We start from the raw sequence: 19,580 nt of genomic DNA, 5'->3' as shown, positions 1-19,580 counted from the left end.
ACAATGTAATGGATCTTTTTCTCCACATTTACTCGTGTGCATTCACTCACTGTTTTGGTTGCATTTTAATGAGGCAAACATACTTCCAAGCACAAAAAAGAGGTTCTCACCACATTTCACTGTTTTCACGTGATGACTGCATTTCAATGAGGAAAATCCATTTAAAGTACGGCACAGCAGAAAGCCTTGACTTCATTACATTATAAAGTGGAATGTATTCAATTCTGACATTAATTCAGTTTTTAAAAATTAAAATCCTCATGCATTTTCAGCAATGAGGTCAAGCAACATTAAAGCAATATAACAGAGGGTTTGTTTTCCATTTTGGCATGTACATATTATGCATGTCTCTATGGAACAGTAAAGTCTTGTGTAAACAGCATTTTCATGTTTTCCCACTGTGGTGATTGTTTTTCAATTTGGCACAAATTCCTCTCCTAGCTCCACTTGCATTACAAGAAAAAAGCATTTGTTTTACTTTTATTTTACTAATTATAGATAAAGAATGACATTTACAACAAAAATATGTATTTACTGCCTTTTTTGCACATATATTACCTCCCCAGTAAAGAAATCACTTTTATTCAAGCATTCACAGCATAATCATGACCCCATGAAAATCCAGGAGCTCTCAAGCAACACTAAAAATTTCCTGGCCTTCACAGAGCACCACAGCTGCTGGAATGAAGTTACAGACATGAGCCAAAACCTGCCTAAATGTGCACAAAGAACTTTCAGAATCTTTCACACCTATTGCTGCTTAAGACAAAAAATAAACATTGAAAATCAAGATTAATTCAATGTTCTTCCCACAAAGCATCTCACTAATGTCAGAGTAAAAACTGCAAATTCAATGTCTAGACCCAACAAGCAGATTCAGTCAATGAAATATGGTTCAAATTACCTTCACATATACACAATGCAACTCAAGATTATCAGGAACATTCCTCTGTGTTTCGAAACTAAAAGATAAAAACATTTAAACTTCTTTATGTCCACTTAAAGGCCCAGCCACAATATTGCTTTTGACCACAGAACAACATGCTAATTTTAGATTGATAATGTAATAATGAAATGTTTAGGTTTCAATACCATAATCTTGGCTTGTTCGGTGCTCACAACTACATTTCATTGCAAAATTGTCTGAGGTTTCTGAAGAGATCTTACCTGATGGAGGTTGCTCCTGTGACACCACAACTAAATCATGTTCTCCCATTATTAAACTAAGTGTACAAACTTATCACATGTAAGAAGAGCCTTAGCCTTTCCTGCACACTACAGGAGTGTTTTGAGGGTCATTTGGCAGGAACAGACCCTTGCCTAAAAACAGGTGGCCCTCAGCAGGCCAAAAATAGTCCATCATTTCACATAGAGCCCAACCCCCTACCTAACCTCACAGGCAGTAAGAGGGCCACTCAAAAAACCATTCAACAGATTGAGACTGAAGGTGGTAAACCAATAATGAATACAATGTATTATATATGGGCCTTAAGTGGTCTAGAAACAATCGTCTTACTCTACTAGTAAATCTAAAATGGGTAGAATTGAGCAAGACAAGCAGTAAACATTGTACCCCTTCTAACTACTGTGTTTAAGTAGTTTTGAAAGGGCAGGATAATTCGCACTCACCCTTGGGGAGACTGGACAGGGGATTGACATCAACGGCCTTGTTGGTCTGGGCTACCTCCTCTTTGTCCTCAAACGAGAACTGTTTCTGGAAACTGAGAGAAGGAGACAGAAAACTGGCTTAAATTAATGGAAGAGGGGGACATTTTAAACATACTTGAGTCATACCTAATAGCTGTAACATTCAGTTCAGTGAAAAATGCAAACTATTTGGACTCCTGTGAGATCGGGATGAAAAAGCAAAGGTCACAGGATCTTCGATTTATGTCAAGGAGAAACTGACAACACATGTTGGCAGAAGACGGTGGAATACAACTTTTAAAATAGGAAACTCTGCAGCATGAGGTGCAAGAGCTTACTTACATTACTTCCCACTACTGGAATTAGTTCACTGTAAATACCGCACTGACAGCAAAATTATTTTCTTGACAGCCAGTTACTGGCATACTGCACTGTACAGGATTCCAAAATAAAAATTGAGAACTATGAGAAAAACATATTTTGAAAGAGAGAAAACACTCCGTCCCCATTTGTAAGCTTGCAAACAAATTTTTGTCAAACATAGCATGTGTGAAAAGGAGGGCAGAGAGGACATTCACTTTCAGAGTGGTGTCTGTTTCTGCTTAACATGATATAGTGGGGATATACAGTACTGTGCCCTTCATTCATTTCATTTCCAGTCCAAAAAAAAAAAAAAAAAAAAAAATCAGGAAAAACCCAGACTACATACATTTCACAGAAAATTACACAAAAGCATTACCAACTACAGATATAAAATCATTTCACTATTTAATTGTGTAATAAAATGTTTTCAATTAGTGCCTTTATTACAGCTTCCACTTTTTTTTCATGAGACTTGCTTTTAGTTTAAAAAAAAAAAATCTGTAGGGATGTTTTTCCACACCACCAAAGTTCAGTCTTAGAAGTTGGTTGCATTTTCTACTTCTTACAATCCAAGTAATCACAAACACATTAAGCAATATTGAGGTCTGGGCTCTATGAAGGACAGTCCGATGTTCAGAGAACACCAGCAGCTTTGCTTTTCTCAGTAAGGGCATCCTGACAGCTACACATCCTTTCAGATCCACAACACTGAGTTATATTCTCACAGTGAAAGGATGGACAGAAACACTTGTGGATTTTTTTCAGACCTGAAGCAAGTGTGGAGCTTTATTTTCATCTCTCAAAGATAAAAGCTTTAAGTACTGTTTCACTTATGAAAAAGTTTGAACTCCAGTTCTGGAAACTGTTTCATGTTTGCTATTTATTTTCTTTTGACTTTTCCTTGTGCAAGTGGATTCTTTTATATCCAATCCTCCTTAGAAATATCAGTAACACTTTCTATGAATGTTATGTCTATTACTATTACTATTAAGAATTATAAATTGTTAAAATAATGCAAGTAGTGTTCATAACAAGTCATAAGACTAATAAAAGTAGGGGTTCATAACAAATAAGAGCTTGTAAGTTGTATTTGTCCACTCCAAGTGAGGCATTCTGTACTAAAGCCTCCTCCAGTATTACGAGTGAGACTTCAAGTTGAAGTATTTACTGAAGGATTTATTGTAACACTGCAACACACAAAGTAAAGTACATTATAGGCTTCAAATGTCAGATTTGAACTAGTGCTGCCACAGTGTTTTACCCAGTGTGGGGAAACCTAGTGAACACCACTGTTAGCTTGGTACTAACTTCTTCTTCTTCTTCTTTCGGCTGCTCCCTTTAGGGGTCGCCACAGCAGATCATCTGCCTCCACCTTGCCCTATCCATTACCTCCTCTACTTTCACACCAACCATCTCCATGTCCACCTTCACTACATCCATAAACCTTCTCTGAGGTCTACCTCTTCTCCTTCTACCCAGCAGCTCCATCTCCAACATTCTTTGCCCAATATATCCACTATTCCTCCTCAACACATGTCCAAACCATCTCAACCTGGCCTCTCTGGCTTTATCTCTGCTCTACCTTCACTGTCCCTCTGATCTGCTCATTTCTAATCTTGTCCATCCTTGTCACTCCCAACGAAAATCTCAGCATCTTCATCTCCGCCACCTCCAGCTCAGCCTCCTGTCTTTTAGACAGAGCCACAGTAGTGCGTCCTGCTATGATGTATGGTCTTGTAAACCTTCCCTTTCACTCTTGCTGCTATCCTTCTGTCACACATCAGCCAGGGCATCCGTCTCCACCCACTCAATCCTCAAAGCTGATCCCTGATGTAGCCCTACCTTCACCTTGAAACCATTTGTCACTCCAAGTGCACACCTCACCACTGTCTCACTATCCTCATATATGTCCTGCACCACCCTAACATACTTTTCAGCTACACCTGACTTCCTCATGCAGTACCACAGTTCCTGTCTTGGCACCCTATCATATGCCTTCTCTAGATCCATGAAGACACAATGTAGCTCCTTCTGACCTTCTCTGTACTTCTCTACCAACACTCTCAATGCAAAAATTGCATCTGTGGTACTCTTTCTGGGCATGAAACCAAACTGCTGCTCACTGATCTGGACCTCTCGCCTTAGCCTTGCTTCAACAACTCTTTCCCATACCTTCATGGTGTGGCTCATCAACTTTATACCTCTGTAGTTACTGCAGCTCTGCACATCACCCTTGTTCTTAAAAATGGGGACCAATGCACTGCTTCTCCACTCATCAGGCATCCTCTCACTCTCCAGGATTTTGTTAAACAACCTGGTTTAAAAAGTCCACTGCCTTCTCTCCTAAACATCTCCATACCTCCACACGTATGTCATCTGGACCAACTGCCTTTAAATTCTTCATCCTTTTTAAAGTTGCCCTCACTTCCACCTTACTAATTCTCTGCACTTCCTGATCCACTATCTCTCCCCCCGTTGTCCTCCTCTCTCTCTCTCTCGTTTTCCTCATTCATTAGTTCTTCAAAGTACTCCTTCCATCTACTCAACACTCTCTGTTCACTCACTAGTACATTTCCCTCTCTATCCTTTATCAGCCTAACCTGCTGTACATCCTTTCCAGCTCTATCTCTCTGTTTAGCCAAACGATACAAGTCCTTTGCTCCTTCTTTACTGCCCAGCATCTCATACAGCTCATCATAGGCCTGAGCATTTGCATTTGCCACCATTTTTTTTGCTATGCGACTAGCCTCACAGTACTCCTGCCTACTTCCTTCATCTCTCTGGTTATCCCATTTTTTCTTAGCTGCCTTCTTCTTCTGAATACTCTCCTGGACTTCCTCATTCCACCACCAACTTTCCTTGTCTTCTTTCCTCTGACCAGACGAAACACCCAACACATTCTTGCCAGTTTCTCTCACCACCTTAGCTGTAGTTTCCCAGTCCTCAGGTAGCTCCTCACTGCCCCAAGGGCCTGTTGCAATTTTCCCTGAACTGCCTGCAACCATCCTCCTCCTTCAGCTTCCACCATCTAATCTTTGGCTCTGTCTTCACTCTCTTCCTCTTCATTCTACAGACAACCACCCTATGCTGCCTTGCTACACTTTCCCCTGGCACCACTTTACAATCTCCTTTAGGTGGCATCTCCAGCTAAGGATTTAATCCACCTGTGTGCACCTCCCTCCACTCTTGTATGTCACCCTGTGTTCTTCCCTCTTCTGAAAATACGTGTTCACCACAGCCATTTCCATTCTCTTTGCAAAATCTACAACCATCTGACCTTCCGCATTTCTGTCTTTCACACCATACATACCCAGCACCTCTCCATCCCCTCTGTTCCCTTCACCAACATGTCCATTGAAGTCTGCACCAATCACTAATCTCTCCTCTCTAGGGACACCATCTACCACTTCATCCATCTTACTCCAAAATTCCTCTTTCTCCTCTAACTGATAACCAACCTGTGGTGCATATGAACTGACCACATTCAAAAATCACACCATCAACCTCCAACTTCAGGCTCATGATCCTTTCTGACACTCTCTTTACATCCAGAACACTTTTCCCAAGCTGTTCCTTTACGATTATCCCTACTCCATTTCTCTTCCTCTCTACACCATGACAGAACAGTTTGAATCCACCTCCAATGTTCCTGGCCTTGCTTCCTTTCCATCTGGTCTCCTGGACACACAGAATATCTACCTTCCTTCTCTCCATCATGTCTGCAAGCTCTCTGCCTTTACCAGTCATTGTCCCTATGTTCAGAGTCCCTACTCTAACCTCCACACTCCTGCCTTTCCTTCTCTCTCGCTGCCTTCTAACCCGCCTTCCTCCTCTCCTCTTTGATGGTCTTCGACCTACAGTAGTCCAATTTCCACCGGCACCCTGCTGGTCAACAGCACCTGAGGCAGTCGTTGTTAACCCGGGCCTCGACTGATCCGGTATGGCAATCATATTTGTGATCCGCATGATAGTTTTGGCACAAGTTTTACGCCTGATGCCCTTCCTGACGCAACCCTCACCATTTATCCGGGTTTGGGACCGGCACCAGAAGTACACAAAGTACACCCCTAATGGCTGGTAGCTTGGCACTAACTAAATACTATATATCCAACAGAATGCTAGCAGAAATTAGCATTACTGTAGCACAGTGTAGTGATGATACACAGTGAAGGTTTATAGTGCTTGACGTTGGAACCAGTGAGGGAACAAATCACAATGACGGCACTCGACTATTTCGCCTCTCCCTCTCCAGGCCTTCACTCCACAGTAACTTCATGCTCAGTGTGATGTCAGAGGGGGCTCAGGGTTACTCGGTTTGCTGTGATGTAATGTAACATTTAAAGTGAGAGCGCTGGTTGAGAAAAGCACATTGTAGAAATAATTCTAGGTGGGACATTCTGTTTGGAATATTTCAATATTCAGGACTTAGGCCCTGAAGATGCAGCCCTAACACCACTAGCGCAGAGTAAATAAAATACTGGAAATCCCATGGTGTAAGTAAACTTTGTGTATTTGTCTTTACACTCTTCAAGGACTGACTTCTTTGACAGTATAACATGTTATTAACACTACATACAATGCATTATGTTAACAATTCATTATGTATAATAAATGTGGCTATAAAGTGTAATTCAGTGTAATTCACTTTTCTAAATATTTCTAACCATGTTTATAATGCCTTATGAATGCAATCATGACATTCATAGAAAGTGTTACTGAAATATCTCCTGAAAATAAATAATTACTATGTAAAGGCCATTTAGACTGTAAATTACATGAATTGTGTTCTCTGAAATGTGCGCAGTACTGCATAGGATAGCATTTGGGGAATGCTGATGAACAGGATTAACCACATAATAAAAACAAAATAAACCTTCTGATCTGGAACTGATCTAGCTGAGCCCAAGAAAAACAAGCACCACAGGAGGAGACAAAGCCACGAGTACACAGAAGCCCACTTTCAAACAAATTTAAAATTGTTATGTATATAAAATGCAAAATAGGTTTTAAGATTATGAATACCCACAGTAGCAAATGCAGGTAATTTCTGTGTACTGAAAAAAATTAAAATAGTAACCATTATCTGTTGCAGTGAGCTATGGCATCCATAGAATCATAGGGTCAAAGTAATCCTGAGCTTCTTAGAGATATGGCTGATCTGGGCCATCATGCTGAAACAATCTGCCAGCAGTAACACCCTTTTATTACTTTGTAATTAGTTAGCTATCAGTGCCAAATTCATTACTTTATATTGTACTGCCAAATTCATTACTTTATATTGTACTGCCAAATTCATTACTTTATATTGTACTGCCAAATTCATTACTTTATATTGACGCAAGGAAATCTGTTTGCACAGACAGTGCCTCATGTCATCCATTAATGAATGTTGCTTAGTAATATGATATGAAATGAAATAAATAAAAATAATTCACAATAACAGGAACAAAATGACCTGTATAACTCATATTTATTCAGTTTTTTTGACTCACAGTAAATTATATGTTGTCCTGGATAAGAACTATACTACCCTCTTTTATTAACCTTTCCTTGCCTCTTTCTTGATTACATGATACTGAATAGGGCACTCTCTATTAGACAGATTACATGACGTAACCAAAAATACGACCAATTTTAACATCATAACACTGTGCCAAAATGACATTGAAAAATATTTGTTTAGATCATTTATTTTAGTGTTGGATGCTCAGAACAAGCTGAATTTGCCCTCTAATAAACATTTATGAATCTGGACAGATATGACAAAAAATTTCAGTAAACATGTAGATCAAAAATTTTGTTTGGCATTAAAGTGGAATTTGGAATTTCCCAACTGCTTGCTTATTCAGGTAACACATACTTTCTATTAAGATCACTCATCAGTAGCTGACAACAGAGCAAAACTGTAAAATCCAGTAATAAATTCAACTCAAGACGATGACCCAAATAAAGCTTATTGCACTTTGTATGAGTTTAAACTAAGCTTTTCAAAATGAGTGAGATCAAATGATGAATGTAAATCACTTTGTACGTCTACTTGTGCTACATGAGGCCTGGTGGATATTGTATGTCTTCTTGTTTTCACCATACAGCACTAGCAGGTGTGGTTATTTGCACTGAGAAAGGTTAAAGCTAGCTGATGCCACTGAAACACAGAGCTTCACAAATTACTAACTTAATCTGGTAACGGATGAGGAACTCCGTCTAAACAGCACTTACCTAAGAGCCTTATGCTGTAATTTAGGTCTGCTAACTTTGGTGGTGGTCTCCGCTGTGATGCCTGTGGACATACAAAAAAAGACAACTCTTTCAGAACATCAGACACCACGTGAGGACTGTATTTCACAGAGAACATTGACAGTTGAATGAATCTGTGTAGTAAGAGATATGGCTCACAACAGCACACTGACAGGTAAGTGTCTTAACACGATGCTCATATTTCAACCTTACTGCAGTCTGCTGCATCCATAGCATGTGGTCCATTACCATTATTTATTCTTCTTTGTGTGTAGGAAAAGAACAGAAAACCTTTTTAGCTGAAACATACAACAGAAGTCCTTTACTACTGAATTCTAATCTGTGTGTTGTAAGTAAGTGGGTGTCAAAGGAAATTACTGTCTGCAGAACTCAACTATATGATACAGCTGAAGCAAATTGTTGAAGTCAAATCCCCATGATTTACTTAATTTTCCTTTCTCAGCAGGGGCTGTTAGAATGGGTCGGAAAAGGTCAAATCTTTAGAAGTATGTCTGGGTACTTTCAGGCATTGGAAACCTGATTGTGATGATAGTGGTGGTGAAGTTCAATGCTTTGGTCTTAAAATCAACATTATACTGACAAAGATATTGTGACAATAGTAAATAATTAACCAACATCACTCGAAGACACGTCCTTAATCAAGTTTAAATTTCAATTAAGGAAATCCCCAAGCAAATCCCCAAATTACATGGTGTACTTTTAATGTCATGCTCTAGCTAAAGCTAGAAAGGCTAACCTTCTAGTAGAGATATTATGTCTATTGTAATAACACATTTAGTATAACACTTTACCTAGTTTATACCACATATCCTACATAACCCCACTTCCCAAAAAGTTGGCGAAGTACAAAATGTAAATTAAGAACAAAATGCAATGATGTGTAAAACATTAAAACCCTATAACCCCTTTTATTGAAAATAACACAAAGACAACATATCAAATGTTGAAGATTATATTATTTTTGGAAAAACATATGCCCATTTTGAATTTGATGCCAACAACATGTTCCAAAGGAGTTGGGAAGGGGGCAAGAAAAGATTGGTAAAATTGTATTACGCAAAAATAAATAAACAAACAAACAAACAAACAAACATTTGGTGGCTGATTGGCAACAGGTCAGTAACATGATTTGGTATTACACAAAAAAAAAAAAAAAAAAAAAAACCATCTTTTCGAAGTAAAGAGGTAAAGTAAAACAAAATAGCAAAGAACTTGCTACAGTACATAAGATCACTAAAAGATTCAGAGAATCTGGAGAAATCTCTGTATGCAAAGGACAAGGACAAAAACCAACATTTGCTAGCCATGAACTTTGGGTTTTCAGGCAGCACTGCATTAAAAACAGACATGATTCTGTAGTGGAAATTACTGAATGGACTCAGGAGCACTTCTGAAAACCAATGTCTGAAAACAGTTTGTCGCTGTATCCGCAAATGCAAGTTAAAACTCTAAAACGCAAAAAAGAAATCATATATAAATAGCATCCAGAAACACTGGCACCTTCTCTGGGCCCGAGCTCATTTAAAATGGACTGAGGGTAGTAGGAAGTGTCCTGTGGTTCGCCGAATCAACAACTGAAATTCTTTTGGGAAATCATGGACACTCTGTCCTCTGGGCTAAAAACCACTAAACTTGTTATCAATGCACAGTTCAAAAGCCAGTATTCAGGATGGTATGGAGTGCATTAGTGCACATGATATAGCTGATATATAAAAAACAAGATTTCTTAGTTTCAACATTTGATATGTTGTCTTTGAATTATTTCCCTTTAAAAAAATATGATTTACATGATCTGCATATTATTATATCCTATTTTTATTTACATTCTGCACAGCGTCCCAACTTTTCTGGAAATGGGGTCGTTATAGTATTGGACAAGTACATCTTAATGATGCTTACACATCTTAAGTGCTAAGATTTCCTTTAAGTGGATTAACAATCAGATGAGGCGTGCTCAAAGTTGGACGTAAATTCTTTGTTGCTCTTAATTAGTTAATTGGGAATAGAGCCTATATCTAAAAGAATAAAATGTTCTCTATAAAGATGAAACACATTTGAAAACAGGGAAAGAAACATGTTTCCACTCAAGCTGTTCTCTCTTTCTTATACATACAGACACACACACATCCAACACTCTCCCTCTTTCATATCTGAGTGGCTTTAGTGAGGCTTGGTGGATCAATGTTACAACTCCCTCACTCTTTACAAACATCATTTGAGATGGCAGAGTCAGTGAAAGCTATGAAGCTTCTCTCCGGACTCTGCTGTGTTTTGGTATCGAGTGTGTTTTCACAGCTGGGAAGAGTATCCGCTAAAAGCATTCCACTCTCACTAGAAATCTCCTTTCACCTCACACAGCACAATGCCAGCTGATGAGGCAACAGTGACCGCAGAGATGGGAAACTAAGAGACAGGAGAAAGAAAAAAAAAGACAACATAGACAGTGATTGCCTGAAATGAAGACTGGAGTCAGCTGAACAGCTAAAGAGAAGGATCTCTCACCTGCATGCTGATTCACAGCTGCTGAGATACAGACCCTATAGAGTCACATTCACTCCTCGCTGAACCACCCTTCCCTAAACTCCTCAAACACTGATCTCATCTCTGACATGAGATATATGACTCAACTACCTCCAGCAAGTAATGGCACAAATGTTTTCAACAAGCCAGCACTCTCAAAATCTTTACTGGTCTGTAACCATAAACAATCATAAAACAGTGAAAATCGTTTTAATAAGGATCCATGGTCTTAGGACAGTTAATCAATTTCTTATTCTCATGATTAAATTAGCTTTGACTTTGAAGAAATCAGTAGACGAAATGAATACAGGGCAAACTATGATCACAATCACAATATATCACAATGTGTTATATTTTTGCCATATCATCCAACCCAATTTTAAAAGGGCTTTCCAGTCTAAGATTACCCTTTAAAGTGTTATATTTAACATAGCTTCGCACACACACATATACATATATACACACACACACACACACACACACACACACACTACATATGCAAGAAAAAGTTTACACTTTACTCATTTTACAGAAGCAAATCAAAATGGTTAAGCAGACAAAGCAACACTTGAAAACTTTACCTCCTATAGTTGCACATTTAGCAGCTGCTCTTATACAGGATGACTTGCACCTTAATACTTATGCGTACCTTATGGTAGGTGATAGTACAGAATATCGATATTGGGGCACCCATATGATACAATGCCTTTAGGACCCCCAACAACAAATGATCAGTAAGTGATATGCATCCCACTGTAGCCCACAACAGCAATGCCACTGACAGGAGTAATGGTGGTTTGTTTCTGTCAGTAACTCACAGCTAGCCGCTCTACTTGGCCCAGTGCCGCTGAGAAGATAATCATACACAGTCTGGTGTGACATTTACAGCACTTCTAATGGCATGCCTGCTATCCGACAGCCCCTTAGCCTACACAAAAACATATGCCTACTTATCTGGAACCCTGCCCTAATTGTAACACCTGGTAACATATAATCAAGGTCACCATTTAACCTCTCTTTATATGGCTCCATTGGATGATGTTGATTTCCTCTCCCCCTCCCTACGAGATGACAGCTAATACTTTGCACACCTGTTTTAAAGCACAGGCAGTCATGGGTAATGTTCTAAAGGAAAGATAAGATGCATGACTCAAGCATTCTATCATTACTGTGTGTTAAGTCATACTACAAGCATGTGGAGATATTAAAGACTAGAGACAGAAAGTGTCATGGCCTAGTTAGCAGCAAGTCAAAAAAAATCTACATTAAACTATTTATGCGGCAGTTTTTGAGGCTATTTGGCCGTCTGCCAATTCATTGTCAGTGGGAAGATTTGTGTGAAGACAATAAATATGTAGGTCAGGCACAGTTCACCGGGCAAAACAAACTGCAACCTGCACAAGGACACTGATATCTTAAATCTACTACAAAACAGTCTCCTATTACCAAAACAATGTGAAGTCTTTAATTTTACTGGTTTAATCATTTCTAGTGTTAATCTGCTTTTTAGAAGGAAAAACAAACCTATAAAATGTTTACTGTGCTGCTTGTTTACTGTGTGCAATTGGAAAGAAAAAAAAACAGGTAATAAAAAGTAAAAAAAAAAAAAAAAAAAAAAAAAAAAAAACAGCGGCAATAAAAGCAAAGTAAGGAGTGGGGAGCCTAGTGGTGCAGTTAGAATTCCCCAACAGTGAAGTGGTCCAGAAAGCAGGTTTTCCATAGCAACAGAGCAGAGCCATCAGAACAGCATGGCAGAGGGGTGTTAGTGGAGCGCCTGTCTCAACTAATGAAGGATTAGGCTTCAAGAGGCAGTGGATTACCCTGAGGGGACACACAGGAAGTGTGTCACTTTACTACCTATAGTCTTGCTTACATTATGAATGGCATAATGAAGACTTCAAAGTCCAAATATCTAAGATGAAATAGTGATCCAAGAGGCTCCTAGTATGGGGGTATTACACTTTGGAGAAATTACATACTTGAAATGACCAATTGCAAGTGTACAACCACAGGAAAGACCAAATAATTGCTTTCCTTAATTAAAATAGTTTGATGTAGGAGGTAAACACTACAAAGAAGCATGCTGGACTGGGGTGAACATTCAGTCCACGTATGGAAACTAAGCTGCAAAAACAGCCTCTTTTGAATTCACTGTCTTTGTGAAATCATGAAAAACAAGGCGTTTACACATTTCCACCTATTCAGCTTGTAAAAGTTTAGCCCCACCCTTTCAGTGATGTTATAAGGTCTAGTTTTTGAATGAGACACAATACAGGGCAGCCAATCAAAACAGATAATTTACATATTAAAGTAATAGTAACAAAAACAGTCTATATACTTTTATATACTTGGGTATATAAAACCAAACAAACTTCCTCAGGGGAAAAATATCATCTTATATAGTGATTATATTTGGAAACATTGTAACATTTGATTTTAATAATATCACCCAGGCCATCACAGTTTAATTACTTTAAAAGAAATAACTCACTGTTCACTGGTAGCAAAAAACAGAACTTTTAATGTCTGCAAAATTCTTCTAGAAAAGTTTGGAGGTTGAGACCAAGACTGACAGTCTAGCATTGACATTCATTTCACCCACACCTGCTATGAATTGTGCTGCACTTAACCAAGCAGAAGACCATTCAGCACTGAGCATAAATGGAAAGTCATGTTCCACTGCGAACACAAAGACCAAAACAAAACCACTCTCAAAAAGCTCATTCGGCTCAGGAACAGTAATATTAGTCAAGTCAAAAAATGTACCAGTGTTGCAAACGATACTACTGCATAAATACCTATGAAAGGAGAAGTATCAAAGAAACAATCTGTCAGCACTGCCTCTCTCTTTCATGCACTAGTAATTTCTCTTATTCCCTCTCCTGTAGCAAGTCTCTCATAATCAGCATGTCCTTGGAGGCTAGAGCTCAAACCACAAGGACTTCTGAACGCAAAGCAGCATTAATTAAATAGCATCACGCAGCTGCAAGGCCACACGGCAACGGGACAGCTCTATCACGGAACTGCGTGGCCAGGCTCCCATCCACTCACCTTGACAGAACTTGACATGGCTGAGATAGTTGGTGATCCACTGGTTCTGGTACATTTTGGCAAAGTTAAAGAAGACCGAAGGGTGGACTAAGGAACAGAAACAGAAAGAGAGAAGCAAGAAGACGGAAAGAAAGGGGAACAGAGAAGGAAGAGACCAAGAGAGTGTAGGAGCAAGAGTGAGAGAAAGAGAGGGATCGTAGGAGAAGTGTGGAGGGAGGGGACTGCAGGCAGGCAGGCAGCAGCACGCGAGCGGACTGCAAGGTGATGCAGCCGAGGCTGCAGGAGTGTCCCGGGACAAGCAGAGGAGGGAGGGAGGGAGGGGAGAGAGAGCAAGAGAAAGAGCGAGAAAGCAGAGACTGTGCACAAAGTAGACAGAGTGCTAGCGTTACAGAGAGAAAGAGACAGGGCAGACGAAGGAGGGATATACAGCAGCTCTCCTAGTAGAGCAGTGGATTAAGCTTCTCTATGGCTAGTGCTAGCAGGCTACATGGGGTTGGAGCTGCTCCTATAGAGCACTGGCTGCACTGCTGGTGCTAAACGCTAACAGGCTAACTAAGCTGCTCACATAAAGCTAATCAGATTACTGCCAAGAGACTGCAGGGAGGAAGGAGAAGTGTGAGGGTGGATATACTCGAACTCAGCTGAGGAAAAGAGTGAGTGCAATAGAGGAAAAACGACCACCTCACAAGAATGAGAAATTCCACTCATCCCTTAGCGATGACACATGAGCAGTGCGCTCTCTCTCTCTCTCACACACACACACACACACAGAGAGCGAGAGAGAGAGACTGACTAATATCTAATGAAGCTACTGCACTGCAAAAAGAGCAGTATGGGGGATTCTGATTTATGACCTCCTTATATTAAAGAGTTGTCAGGAGGGGCAGACTATTTCTCTATATATGTAAAGTATATTTCCATACATACACAATGACGTGCCGCTTCTTACCATAAACTGCACTCCTAAATGAAAACTCTAATGCTACAAGGACACTTGCCTGAATTAATTTACCATTACAATGAACTCTGCTCTGCTGCTATACCATGGTTTAAAGGGGCTTACATGTAATGAGTGAGTGCGCACATAGGCACAGCAGATGATCCATTAGCGTAAGCTAATTCTATACATTCATTTCAACACTGACACTACACCAGAGTTCAGGGGCAAAAGGCCTTAGCGAGCTGCTGAAGGGCTGGTAAGATTATATATTCATTATGTTTTCACATAGTTCTAAAAATCGACCACATTCATTCGTTTCATCTTGTCGGGAGAAACATCAACGCTATAATAAGATTAATACCACCTCACTTTTTTCTTTTTTAGAAAAATTAAAGCTGCTTTTCTTTTCAAAAACTTTTCCTGTTGGAAAAATTTGGATACACATTCATATAATAAGAGATATCTGCAGAAAATGCTGGACTGGATTTCAGAGAGATTGCAATCTAGAGTTGACTAGTTAAATAAAGACTACTTAACTAAAAAACTGGTCCTATGGTCAGTGTGACAGTACCTAAAATAAAGCAGATCCAAAGTATTTCATTAGTGCACAAATATTGCACACAACAAAACTGATTCTACTTCGACTGAAATATAGCCTCATTAGCCAGACTGGGCTGGTTTCAAGAACAAAACATCCCATCACAGACTGTTCATCATAACGATGAAAACAAACTTCTATTAAATAAAGAGGAATACTGGTCTGCAAAAACTATCAGTTTCAAACACAATTCAGGAATAACTTTTCAGAATGTGATAAATATTTCCTAGATCAGAGACTAGGCCTATATCTCGCTCTGAAAGATTTACTGCTGAGTAGATACAACTGTTTGCTTCTAGGATTTGGCCTGATAAACATTTATTTCCCATCAAACAGGGCATGGAAGCACAGACAGCCAGAGCCAGTTCATGAGAGGCGAGTTTGAGTGCTGGGATGATTTTAGTATGATTTCAGTTTACATCAGACAGTCTGTGTACTTCTGAAGGCAGAAGGCATGAAAGTGAAACTTACTGAAATACAACTAAAAATCTCTTCTGCAGCGCAAATCTCACATGAGTAGTTTGAGCATTCAGATTAATATGACCATGAATCATGAACAAAGAATTTAGCGCACTGTCCCTCTCTCCCACTGTGGGTGACATTTAGAGCAAAAGCACTCAGACTATCATAATAAAGGTCCACCTATACATCACACAAAACTAGTGTCATGTCTCATGACAATGACTGACTACAAATCTTTGATCAATATTAAACACTAAATAAAAACAGTGATGTTAATGCACATACAAGCATACACATTAAGTCAACATACACTGGTCTATATAGATATACAAAACACAATGCATACAAATAGTTGCCTACCCAAATTAATACATAAAATCTAAAGCATGAAGGTCAGCAAAAACTGTAAGATACCATGTTGTAAATCTACCCATGTGTGACAGGGTCAAACAGGACCATATTTGGGGAAACCCAAGCTTCAGACAGAGAGGGCAAGGAATGAGGCAAAATGGGTCAGTCGTGGGCTGGAGGTTAGGGATCTGGCCCTGTGACTGGAAGGTTGCCGGTTCGATCCCCAGGGCTGTCCTTGAGCAAGACACCTAACCCCCAACTGCTCCCCGGGCGCTGTGGATAGGGCTGCCCACCGCTCCGGGCAAGTGTGTGTTCACTAGTGTGTATGTGGTGTTTCACTTCACGGATGGGTTAAATGCGGAGGTGGAATTTTCCCGGTTGTGGGATCAAAAAAAAGTATCACTTAACTCCTTAACTTAACATGAGAGCCAGCAGCAATATAAAAGCAGACAGTGATATTAAAAAAGAGTTTTAAGAAAAAAAATCTGATGACCAATAACATGATTATTATTATGTAATTTTGTGTGGTCATAAATTAATCACTGCTGTGCTTTGAATCCTTAAAAGTTAATAATATTTGTGCTTTATTAGTAGGATTTTTGCCGATCCCAATAAAATGTGAATCCTTAATATCAGCTGATTGTAATCGGCCAATCAATAGATCACTTGAGGCCTAGCGGCAAGGGTGTAGAGATCGAGAGTAGGAGAGAGCGCTGCACCACCACAGGTGGGAGGTCAAGAACTGAAAAACATGCAGAAAGGCATCTGGCCTGGACTATTTCTGGTGCATTATCCTGACGGCAATGTTTCCACTGCAACAATCATCATACACGCACACAAACAAACGCATACAGCTCCCTGTGGAAAAAGAACAGAACTTAACAGAAACATCAAGACTATCACAATCAATATAATATCAATCATATCCATATGTGTGCTGAGGTCCGAGCTGCTGTCAAAGCCACCACATCAGGATGAGAAAAGAAAGTCAGGGATCAGAAGCCCCCACGCAGGAACCATTACAAGACACAATCTGACAACATCAAAGACATTCCTCAGTATGAGCTAATGCTCCGAATAATCATCACTCGACATGCCATAAGGTCCTAACTAAACTCAAGGACTGACTAGATGATGTCAGGCTACTCTTAGCCTTCCCAGGGCCTCATTATATCTACTCATTAGACACAATAAACTCTACTACACAAGCTTATGTCTTAAATGACATAACATACACATGACTCAGTGTCTTATGCAAAACATACTGTCAAAAAGGGGTAATGAGGATATCTAACAAGAGCAAGCATGAATGTATGCTTGCATATAGGTTTTTGGCTTGGCCTAGCATCATCTAGTAAATCACTAGGTGGGATCCAATTGAAATGGAGATGGTAAAGTCAGGTAAAGACTGCTTAAGATGGATAGAGACACACATTAAGCCAAAGGTCATCTAATCTGGCAATGGCACTGATGTGTTACTCTTCCTTAGTGCACTCCTTCACAAACATTTTAGTTTCCATTGGTTCCATGAGAAAAATTAACTACGGGCAGAATATTACTCTGCAAAAATAGATTCGTTACAGAGCTTATGCATCCATCATATTTTAAAAGACTGCTCTGGCAGACAGAGCTTCCATAATTGGTTTCATTCAAGGACCTTGACAAGCGTTTAACGACACTGGGAATAAGGACACGGGAAATGATTTTGACTTTAAGGCAGGAGATTGACTTTCCCTTGACTGTGCTTGTATGGACAAAAAGCATAATTCAAAACTCTCTGATTTATTCCATATTCATCAACTGTGGCAAAGTGGAAGCAGAAAGAGACTTGAGAGAGCACAATGTGAGCTTCCATGACTGTGTTGCCTTCTTATCTACCTACACTCTTAAAAATAATTACATTTCTTATTGGTTCAACATTAAGTGTTGTTGAGGTCTGGACTTTTGAGTGGTCAGTGCATCATCCTGAGGAAACCAACAATTTGTTTCTTCTATTTCCTTTTCTCAGTAACAGCTTCTTGATAGTTACAAATCCTTTCACACTCTCAGCATTGAGGTGTTTGCTCACAGTGGCAGGATGGAGTAACACATATGGAATTTTTTTCAGTTGTGAAAAGCAAGAGTGGAGCTTGATTTCACCTCTCTTAAATATCAAAGCTTTAAGTACTGTTTGTCTGATGGTGACACTTTTAGTGGTCTAGCAAGTGCTGCAGCTGTTTCTCTATATATATATTTTTATACACTTTTTTGAAATCTAGTTTTGGACAAATCCTGTTTTTTTTTTTTTGTTTTTTTTTTAAAACTTACTTTCCTTTCCATTTTTCCTTCTTTATGCAAGTGGGTATCTTATACATCACCTGCACAGACATATTTAATAAAAGAGCAAAAAAGATAATTAAATAAATAATTAAATTATAACAGAATGGTTCTTTTCTTGCATCACAGCATAGAATCCTTTTTTGGTGATTTATTTATTTATTTATTTGTATATAAGGTACAAAGGATTTAACTGAAAGCCAGAGCAGGGGTGCCTAATCTCACCCAGAGATTTACTCATAGATTAGAGCTCAAATCACATACATCCGATCTATTTTATGAATGTGGCCAGGAACATGTTATCAAGTGAGGATGGTGTGTTAAACTAGGGTTAGAACTGAACTTTGTAGGAGGGTTTATCTGTAGGGTTTACCAGTAAATGATGTGTACCCTACAATCCACTTCTCTTCTACAAACACATAAGGCTGATTTAGTACAAGACAAAGCTTAAACCAATCAAAAAGTGAAGGCTCACAAAACCTGAAAGCAGAAACATCTAATAGGAGTCTTTATTTTGTTTTGACCATAAGGCCATTTGTTCACTGCTGTGTTACGTGCATTTGCATGTGCCTCTTCATTCAGCTGCAAAAAAATATTACTGGCCTTTATATGACTCCAAGGAAGTCCCATGCAGTCTGAAAGTGCTGAAAGTGTTTACACTGCTTAGAACATGAGTCTCCAAAGGGAAGAGAAGATTGAAGAAGGGGAAAGACAATCTGAGCCAGGTTGTGCTGCAGGTTATAAAAAGCAGAATTTACAACAGTGCTCTGGATGGACATCAGTCTTTCATTCTGCTAGTTTAAAAGAGAGACTGTACAACTGGATGGGGCCGTGAGGTGTCCAGCAGAGCACTGGCCCTCAGGCAAAGAGAAATTCCACCCAGCCTGGACGAGAGCTAAAGGGGCAGATATTCTTACTGAATATGTAGCCTGCAGAAAGCTGGACTCAGATCACAGCTGCATATCACAGGCTGCTTCATCTGATATATCTAACATTAAAGTGAGTCTGCAGGGTATGACATGGGGAGCTGGGGTTACATTGGACAATACTGTGAGGCTACAGATAAATTGGTAA

The 19,580-nt window shown here is 39.4% G+C and overlaps 1 protein-coding gene across 1 annotated transcript in view; it reads right to left on the bottom strand.

Annotated features, from left to right (window-relative positions):
• Nucleotides 1–13,984, bottom strand: part of svila (supervillin a) — a 76,173-nt gene extending 62,189 nt beyond the window's left edge. Inside the window, 3 exon segments of the mRNA XM_037544256.1 lie at nt 1,630–1,721; nt 8,230–8,290; nt 13,840–13,984. Of these exon segments, the coding sequence (XP_037400153.1) occupies nt 1,630–1,721; nt 8,230–8,290; nt 13,840–13,894 (208 nt within the window). The 5' untranslated portion in view covers nt 13,895–13,984.
• Nucleotides 13,985–19,580: the final 5,596 nt, after the last annotated feature.

The sequence above is a fragment of the Pygocentrus nattereri genome, chromosome 13 (assembly GCF_015220715.1).
Source record: "Pygocentrus nattereri isolate fPygNat1 chromosome 13, fPygNat1.pri, whole genome shotgun sequence".
Taxonomy (NCBI): Eukaryota; Metazoa; Chordata; class Actinopteri; order Characiformes; family Serrasalmidae; genus Pygocentrus; species Pygocentrus nattereri.
The sequence above is the reverse complement of the archived record's forward strand: the minus strand, read 5'-3'. Positions and strand labels throughout refer to the sequence as shown.